The sequence below is a fragment of the Protobothrops mucrosquamatus genome, unplaced genomic scaffold (assembly GCF_001527695.2).
Source record: "Protobothrops mucrosquamatus isolate PMUCROS unplaced genomic scaffold, P.Mucros_1.0 scaffold4361, whole genome shotgun sequence".
Lineage (NCBI taxonomy): Eukaryota > Metazoa > Chordata > Lepidosauria > Squamata > Viperidae > Protobothrops > Protobothrops mucrosquamatus.
In genome coordinates this window covers 55,640-65,659 of record NW_015390275.1, presented here as the reverse complement: position 1 = coordinate 65,659, position 10,020 = coordinate 55,640, and the positions used below count along the sequence as shown (strand labels likewise).

Sequence of the window (10,020 nt, the reverse complement as noted above, 5' to 3'; positions counted from 1 at the left end):
AACCGGTATTTATAGCACTTTATTAGCATTTCATAATACTTGTTTTGTGCTATTCTTATACTGCCCATTGGGGGTATAAAGTAATAAACAAGAGTTCCTGGAGATTTGTGCCAGAAAATAAACAGATGTTACCTCAGGGACCATTCTAGGAAACAGCTGCACGCTTGGAATTGTTTAGTATCAATTGAATTGAGATCCAAATGGCTGCCTCTTTGTATTTTTCAGGCTACTTGGCTCTTATGATAGAAACCTACAGCAGGCTAATAATCTATTAGAGGATCACATTTATTCTAAATAATCACTGAATCCTGCAAAGTAATGTTTTGTCTCTAAAAATGAGATATCATACTTTCTGGGATACTTAGATTCAATTATATATCTATTTAAAAAAAGATTTGGGGATAAGTACATGAAATTCTTACGTTCATAAGTAGTCCTTAATTATACCAGTTAATTACCCCAGTTCCTATTTGGTCACAACTGGATATTTGAGCAATTTGAGAAGCTTCCAACTCTGTTCTGCTTTCGGACTTAGAAAAGGAGCTAGAAATTTGTATACTAGCTTTAGAAAGAAAATAAAGATAGAATTGGACACTTGGCATTTGAAAACCCAGAACATCTCATTGGATTTCACAACCATTCTTTATGGTCAGCCCCCAGGAACCAGAGAGAGTCCTCCAGATGTCATGTGTCTGATTAACGAAACACTTAAAAGGACTTTCAGGCATATTTTTTCCTAAAAGCATTTATTAAGGTTACAGAGACGTCAGTACAGCATGGTGGAAATGCTTAGGTCTGGCTTCTTTTCCATTACGCATATACATTCTAAGCATTTCCCCCCCCCTTATTTTGGGGTCATGGTTCACATCTTCCAATCAACTTGGAAGATGTGATTTACTTCCGGTTTCTTTTTCCCGGGCTATCCTTATTCTCCTCCCTTTTACCCTGTTGCCTGGTTTAACTATAAAAATACCAGACAGTTCTGCATATTGTCAAAGCAAGAATATACAGTATTTGCAGCGTTGACATCAGACAGGTGGCAGTGGCCTACAACCTTTCCTGCTGGCTTCCCCATTGACTTTCTGGGGAAACTGGCAGGGAAGATTGCACACGATGATCACATCACGGGGCACTTGGCAACCTGCCATAAGTGCAGGTTACCAAGCACCCAGATTGCAATTAGGGGACCACAGGAGCTCTGCAACAGCCCTGAGTTCCAGCACTGGCATAATTTCAAATGATCACTGAATGAATGGCCACTTATATGAGAAACAAGCATTGGGGCATGGAGATCCTCCATCATCCAGGTCATGGTTGTCCCAAAGGTGCTTTTTCCAAAAGACAACTTCTCATCCAAGAAGTGAAATATTTTCAAAGAAAAAAGCAAGAAAATCTAGTTGCCTTTTGTAAAAGCACCTTTGGGACAAGCATCAGGGCAGAGGTTTCTTAGACAACATTTGGCTTTCGTTGGGAGATCTCGTGGCAGCCTGATGTTCTCTTGATCAGCTCAACAAATTGGTTTTTTAAATATTTAATTTATTGAAACTTAATTCATTGGATAAGCACCTGGATCTGGAGTATGTCAGTAGCATTTGTACTCTTAATGTGGAGAAATAACATCTTCTAAGATGACTTGTTGCACCATCTTAAAAAAATGTCATTTCATCAGACTTGTATTATTCATATGTCAATTAATACAAGCTAGTAGTTTAATCGGTTGAATAAAAAAGTGTATTCTTTTTTTAAATGAGGTTTATAGGCCTTGATCTAGTGTTATTTTAGCTAAACTCTTACAGTGGTTATTTGGGCATTTAATAATTCTGTTTTTATGTTAAAATGTTTGGAATTTTTTGCGTGTGGTTCTTTGAACATTTTTAGTTTTGTCCATATTAGTTTATTTCCAAACTGTTCAAATTCTATAATTTCTTCATAGGGAAGGATTTTAAATCAGTGGAAATAGTCATCAGTAATATTAATATCCATTATCATAACTTTTTGCTTTTGTTAGTTGACAATGGGAAAAAATGACTCTGTATACAAAATGGGGAAAAAATGGAAAAAATGATCTGATATACAATAGTAATTTTTTGTACAACCCAAATCTATGATTCTTCAGAAGCAAACATGAGCACTGTTGGATGTTAATTATATTTTTGCCTTAAGTACAGTAGCTTTGAAAACATCAGTGCAACCTCTTCTTCACCCTCTGATGTCATTCAAAACTTGACTTATACTACAAAAAACAGACTTTATTTGTTATTCAATCTTCAAAACAGTAGGGTCAATCACCCTCTCACAGAGACCAGAAAAATCCAAACAACCAGACTGAATTCTCATCTTCATTTAAATTTAGCTTTCCGATTATATTGGAACATTTCTTTCTACCATGCTATATAACAAAACATGGAGTATGCTATTGCAAACGGTTTTTGTAAGATATATTATTTAAAATATGATTACAGATTTTTTTGTTTAAGAAATAATAGCTTTATATTTAGTCAAACCTCAGGTCAGAGTACAGGTTTATGTCTGTCTCTCTCTCTCCCCCCCCTCCCCCATGCGTATGTGTGTGTATGCTCCCCAATTTAGTAACTACTTTGTAAGATAAGATAAGCATTCAAATAAAAGCTGCCCAAACATCCAGCAATAAGCTTTGTAACTTAGACCATTCATACTGAATCTGTATTGTGTTGGATCTGTAGCCAAAATTCTGTCCATTGCATCATAGTGCCTCTTTCTTCTATATTTGTTTTTTAACCCATTATTAATCTTTTTAAATAAAAGGAGTAGTAGAGAAATACTAATCACTATGAGATTTTTTTTTTAAAAAAAGACCTGTTCTAACATTAAAAAAAAAAAGTTGAAAGTTGGACCATAAGAAAGGCTGAGCGCCAAAGAATTGAGGCCTTTGAACTATGGTGCTGGAGAAGACTCCTGCGAGTCCCCTGGACTGCAAGGCGATCAAACCGGTCAGTCCTAGAGGAGATCAACCCTGACTGCTCTTTAGAAGGCCAGATCCTGAAGTTGAAACTCAAGTACTTTGGCCATCTAATGAGAAGGAAGGACTCACTGGAGAAGAGCCTAATGCTGGGAAAGATTGAGGGCAATAGAAGAAGGGGACGACAGAGAATGAGGTAGCTGGATGGAGTCACTGAAGCAGTAGGTGTGAGCTTAAATGGACTCCAGAAGATGGTAGAGGATAGGAAGGCCTGGAGAAACGTTGTTAATGGGATCGCGATGGGTCGGACACGACTTCGCAACTAACAACAACAACAAACATTATAGTGGCTGCCATCAAGAGGCATTCATCTTTACCAGCCTTCCTTTCCTTCCATTCAATTGTGTCCAATTCTTGGAGAATGCCTGGACAAGCCCCTTTGGTTTTCTTAGGCAGGTTCTCAGAAGTGGTTTGTCATTGCCTCCTTCCTAGGGCTGAGAGAAAATGACTGGCCCAAGGTCACCCAGTTGGCTTCCGACTTAAGGCGGGATTAGAATTCACAGTCCCCTAGTTTCTAGCCTGGTGCCTTCACCACTACACCAACCTGGTTCCTTTCCCAATTATATAAGATTATAAAGAGATCAGGAAAATTTTGGGATCTAAAATTGTACACATACATATAAAATGTAGCTGGAATTGTGGACCGTGTTAAGTCAACTATAAGGGCTGATTTAAGAGTGTTTAATCTCTGAAATCCTCCCCCACCTTTTTTTTTTTTTNGTTCTGTTCCAAAAGGGTATTAGTCATCCCTTCAAAAGCAAATGTGGGCACCTCACCCTTTGTGGTGCTTCCAGTCAGTTATTGAGGGAGACATTTTGGTTATTTGAGGAGAAAAACAGCCTGAGAGGCTGCAGAATGAGCACAGCCAATGCGTTGCCTCCCAACAATATGAGGAGCCCATAGAGCACGCCTTAGCCAGAGAGAATTATGGATGTGGTTATCCATATTGTAAAATTAGGTGCTAAAATTCAAGGCATTAGCAAACTATATTTGAGAGTGGGAAATGAAGGGAGAGCGGTGAAAAGTATACGTAGTCCTCGACTTACGATCACAATTGGGACAAGAATTTCCATTGCTAAGCAAGTGAGTTGTTAAGTGAGTTGTGTCTGGTTTTATGATTTATTTATTTTTTTGCCATGGTTGTTAAGCAAATTATTCCAGTTAAGTGAATCATGTCATTAAGCAAAACTGTTTCTCCCATTATCCTTGCTTGTTGGAAGTTGGCTGGGAAGGTTGAAATGGCGATCACATGACCAAGGGACAATGCAACCATCATACATACATGCTGAGTCGAATTTTGATCACATAACCATGGAGATGCTCTGATGTTTATAAGTGCAGGGTCATAAATCACTTTTTCCAGTGCCGTTGTAACTTTGAATAGTAGATAGTTGTAAATTGAGGACTATCTGTAGCTGAGAAGATTGTAGTCGTTTATCATGGGTGGAGTTGGTTGAACAGTGATTACCACTCTGGTGCTACCTCAGTATTCACCAGAACGATAACTTTGATATTGCTGGGACCATATTTTCAGAATCCCAGTAATTACGTTCAGTACAAATATCTGAAGAAGGATAAAAGGTACTTGCCTTAAAGATTAACTCTTATTTGATCCAGACTCTAAATTTGCTTGCCAGCAAATTTTCAAAGCTAGCACTTATCACTATTAGCTAAAATAATAATTATGAATGCTTCATTTGAATGAGGTTGACCTTTGATAATATTACCAGCATTACACTGTCATCGTACTTGCAATTTTTTCCTCTGTTTTATTATATTTTATAGCAAGGTCACAAAATAAACTGAATATAAGCATACAAATGAACAGTGAAACAAACAATGAAATGGTGAAAATATGAACTACAAAACCCACAGAATTAAAAAGAACATAGAATATATAAAAAAAACCACCCCACCACCACCAAAGCAAAAAGAACCTAGCTAAAATTTAAAAGCTATTTTACCACTGTACTTTTACATGGAGAGTTAGTTTTAGTAGAGATATCTAGAAAAAAGTCTGCTGGCAAGTGAATTTACAATCTGGAATTAATAAGAGAGAGAGTATTTTAAAGCAAGTGCCTTTTATCTTCCTTTTTAATATTTATGTTGAGCTTAATGAATTGCATATATATTATTTGAGCATTTCTGATTTCTCCTAACTTGGTGAGCACAAGACATTTAGGCAGGTAAGGACTTTAAGTTCATGTTTTGATTTTGAAACTTTGCCTATTTTTTTCCCCTGAGGTAAAAAAACCTACAAATCACTGAAATTTATCTTCCAATCGACTTAGAAGATGTTTGAGAGCCTTTATGGTCCTCTTTTATAGGCCTTAATTTTGTTTAAGTTTGATTGCAGATACTTCAAAGGCAGAGTTCCTTTGAATAAATCTCTGTGTTACCTTTTTCCAAAGAAAAATACACAAGATATTTATAAGAGACATAGAAAAAAGGACTGCAAATATTTCTCTGACAACTTGAATTTTAGCTAAAAATTTAGCTGAAGTTTAAGCATTTGACATCCTATATCTACTTGATTTTCCTTTCTAATGTACACCATTACATTCCTGTTTTGACAGCCTGAAAAATTCATTTTGTACTTTTGTATCTGATTCTATACTTGTGTTTTGCAATGAGCCTAAAATCTGGTATGGTTTATCGTGCCTTAGATGTGTGTACCCAAATCACCAGGGATGACAGCTTTGTAATTAAAACAGTAAGCCTGTAATGTAGAAGCTGTAATTATGTGGCCAGAGGCTGGACTGGGAATAGAACAAGGCAAGAAATTCTGCACATTATAGAAACGGCAACATGAAGAAACAATATCCTTGGGATGCCTAGGGAGACCTCGCTAATCTAATCTACTCTAACCCCATAGAAGAAACGTTACCGTCCTTGTGGAGCAACATCTTGCTGCAAATGTTCCCATGCTAATCAGAAATGAGAGCAAATGCTGAAATCTAGAGAGGGGTGGCAAAAGAGAAAATGTTATGAACTGATACAGTGATGGAAAGGGTCCAAATTACGTGCCGTCTTCAAAAGCCTTGGAGGACACTCCTGGAGCCTTTCAGAAGTTGTTACCAAAGTTTCAATGTAACAGAAAGAAGAAAATGATTCTATACAGTTGTTTAATTATATTAAATTCAGCTTGGCTTGTAGTCAAGATTATAGAAGTGTAGCGGTACAGTTTAGCATATTCAGGAGTCGGCTGTTAAATCTTTCCAGGTTGAAGTTTAAGAACATCTTATCCCCATAATCTCTGCTGCAAACTGACATTTACTTTACTAGGAGATAATAGTAGTCCAAAGTTTAGGATTTGGGATACAATTGAATCATTGCAGAGTTTACCAAATAACTTGGTTATCTCTTTCTGTAGATTGCAACTTTATGGAGTATAAGAAATTGCAGCTGTGTATATGAAACTTTCTTTCTCGCCACATCCTCTTCCCCCATTCGTGTTTTACACTCCGAGTAGGAACAAAAATTAATGTTGAGATTTCTATCCCATCTCCTTTTTACCTTGTTACAGTAACTAGCCATTGTGGAAATGATTACTTACTGCATTCGTCTCTTTTGGGTGTTCCTTTCCATGCTGGCTATTCAGTTACTGCATCGTGCTTATTTATTTATTTATTAAATCTATATGCTGTCTGTCTCACTATCCAACCAATTTTGGTGGCGTGGTACCAATCCTTGCAGAACGTGAATGCTTTTGCTTCAGGTTGTGAGGGAGTTGATGTGATATCTTAGTGAGTGGTGCAGTCTAGATTTCTAGTTGGAATTGTAATTTTCCAGGAAAAACCAAGTATATTGCTATTGCTCTTGACACTTCCTATGAGAGGAACCCAGTGAATAAGCCAAGAAGCCTTCGTTCTTGGTTTGTTTAGCCCTAAATACCGCCCTTGTTTCGCTTAAGAAGTCAGACTGGTAAATTAGGTTTTGTTTGTGGCTTATTGAATCTGACTTGTCCGAGGAGAAAAAGGACAGGGATTCTGATTCAGATGTAATGATGAAGAAGCTGCTGACAAGGTTTCTCTAGTTCTTCCTCTAGTTTGGTGGCGTGGACCTGGTGGGCACATTTTACCAGATTGTAAAATGCTTGCTTATTCCCAGTTACGCATAGTGCCAGATAATGGGCTTCCTGTTATGTTGAAATTGAGCCATCATGTTATATTTGGGCTCTTACTGTTTTTTAACCATAGAAAGAACATTGCTAAGCTAAGCTGGCTTCTACTTGGATAGGGAGACTACCAGGAAATCTCTTATCAGGAGAAACCACCAGGTTTACAAGTAGATTAGGAAGTCAAGAAAGCATCCTAAAATATGTCCACCATTTTGCTTTTATTGCCAAAAGGCCTAATAACTATATATAAGAACCAAGCTGTACCCTCCCCATGATACGTCTGTCTCCTGATTGTGCACGTTTTACAGATAGTTTTAATAACTCTATAACAATATTTGTATAAATTGATTTTTTCCCAGTCATAATAAAAATGGATAGAGTGACTTGCAATATAAGGTTTGTAATAGTGAAACCTATTAAATAAATCTATAGTAGAGATGCTGTTAAAGCGATTGTGCAGCAGTAATGAGGGCAGAGCTTCCATCTTTTCAATTTTTTCAGTGTGTGTGTGTGTGTGTGTTTTTTATGAACCTGTTTTCCCTTTTTTAACTTTAGGTAAAGAACAGTCTTCCTTGGAGGCAAACATGTTGCCGGCACCTCTGCCTTCTCTGGCTGGTTTTGCTAAAGAGTCCGGCTCTTCCAGGCATGGTGAGCACCACCATCACCACCACCATGAACACAAGAAGAAGAAGAAGAAGCACAAGCACAAGCATAAGCATAAACACAAGCATGACAACAAGGAGAAAGAGAAAGAGCCTTTCACTTTCTCCAACAGCCCAGCCAGTGGACGGTCCATTCACTCACCCTCCTTGTCAGACTGATGCAAAAGACCCTGGGACGGAGAGAGCCTTGGTGGGTCTTCATAATCAAAGCCAAGGTGCCACAGGAGTTCAGAACTTAGACGAGATCCCAAGTTGCTCTTCTGTTGGTCAGAGGCATTGATCACACTCAGACAAGGGGAATGAATGAGGGTTTAGGAATCTTATCAAAATGTTCTTCCAGCTACCTGCCTTATATTCTTGTTAATACTTGTGTATGTTGAACTTCAAATGGCTTTCATGATGTGAAGTAAGTATTAAACGAAAGCCGGATGGCCAACCTTCTCAAAAAGCTCTAGTGCTTGGTATAATGTTGTAGGACATAATTTGAGCTTCCTGAAACATTTGTAGAATTCTTTTTTTTTTCCTTTCTTTTTATTCCTTAACTGTTTCAACTGTCCCACCGCTTTTTAAACTCTTTTAAAAAAATGAATTTAACTTGTTTGAACATGGCAACCTTTGACAGTCAAGTCCATTGGATTGTTTACTTTGGCAGGGGAAAAAATTGCTATCTATTCTGCGCTCTGTAATCAGACTCGTAACTGAGAACGGTGTTTAAACAAAAATGACAAAACTGGCAAAAGAAGCTCTACCTTAGAATGCTGATTAAGGTATCAACATTTAAAATATAGTTGTGGGAGAGACAACAGGGCAAAAAATGTCTAGTTTCTCATCAGATTGATGGGAAGCACTTGAACAAAACACTTTTAAATGTACAGCAAATAAAGCATGACGCTGTAATTTAAAGAGTTTTATTCATTGTAATAATAAACACCCACCAGATAGTCTCTTGAAAAGCTGTGATTATTATGTAAAATAGGACTGGTTTTTAACTTTTTTACTCAATTCTACGTGATATTATGTTTTTTCGCTCTGTTAATTTTCTACAATTTGAGTTGTCTTCACACTAGTCCAGGTTTTTTTTTCCCTTGAGAATTCAGCCTTAGGCTAAACATTTTTATAATTTTGTGTGCATATTTCTTTAGTATTATTTAACATCTGTTTCAATAGACAACGCTGGTTTACAAAAGATGATTAAATAAGGTAGCCAAAAAGATTGTGTGTGTTTTTTAAAAAAATAAATAACGCCATTCATTAATAAACTTTTTGTACAATGCACTATTAAATATTCTGAACTTTGGCTTTTGTATAGATAGTTAAGATGAGGAAAAGAAAAATAGGTGCCACCATGGAAGTTGGGTTTCGTCTGTCCTGTTATTGCTATATTATCCCAAAAGTGCATTATTATCTCTATATGGAATCCTTGGAGTACGATTGTTAAATGTCCTGTATACTTTCAATTAGCATAGAAGTGCTGGTTCTTAGCTGGAATCTGCTCTATCTTGATGCAACATTTTCTTCATTCAAGCCTCAGTTTTTTGCTGTGATCAGTTTTGTATTGTTGTTGTTCTGTTTGATTTACTTAGAAAACAATAGCGTGCTGTGGAACAGCTGTTCAGAAGAGCCTCTCAGTATGAGATAACAGCCATTGAATCTACAAGTAGGTTTTCTGTTTTATATTCAAAGAAAATTTCAGCTACTTACTGCAGTTGAAAGCCATTTCTGGTCAAACTGTATTTCATGGGTTGCATTGACTTATTTTACCACTTGAAAGTTCTATACCACCCTTCATCCTCAAATAAACTGTAATTTATTAAATTTATATACCGCCCATCTCATGGTGAGGCAATTCTAGGTGGCTTATAACATCATAAAAGCAAAAATACAAACCATTAAATCATTAAATCTTTCTCTTCGTTAAATCTAGTTTAACGAAGAGAAGGACGAAGGGGGACATGATAGCAGTGTTCCAATATCTCAGGGGCTGCCACAAAGAAGAGGGAGTCAAGCTATTCTCCAAGGTGCCTGAAGGCAGGACAAGAAGCAACGGATGGAAACTGATCAAGGAGAGAAGCAACCTAGAACTAAGGAAGAATTTCCTGACAGAACAATTACCCAGTGGAACAACCTACCTCCAGAAGCGGTGAATGCTCCAACACTGGAAGTTTTTAAGAAGAGACTGGACAGCCATTTGTCTGAAATGGTGTAGGGTTGGACTCGATGACCTCCATGGTCCCTTCCAA

General features: G+C 37.3%; 1 protein-coding gene across 1 annotated transcript in view; it reads left to right on the top strand.

The window, feature by feature from the left end:
* The window catches only part of LOC107298913 (transcription initiation factor TFIID subunit 2), a gene marked incomplete at its 5' end in the record, with an annotated part of 25,449 nt that extends 16,430 nt beyond the window's left edge, over positions 1-9,019 (top strand). The window contains one exon of the mRNA XM_015828271.1: positions 7,674-9,019. Within this exon, the coding sequence (XP_015683757.1) occupies positions 7,674-7,939 (266 nt within the window). The remainder of the gene's footprint in view (positions 1-7,673) is intronic.
* Positions 9,020-10,020: the final 1,001 nt, after the last annotated feature.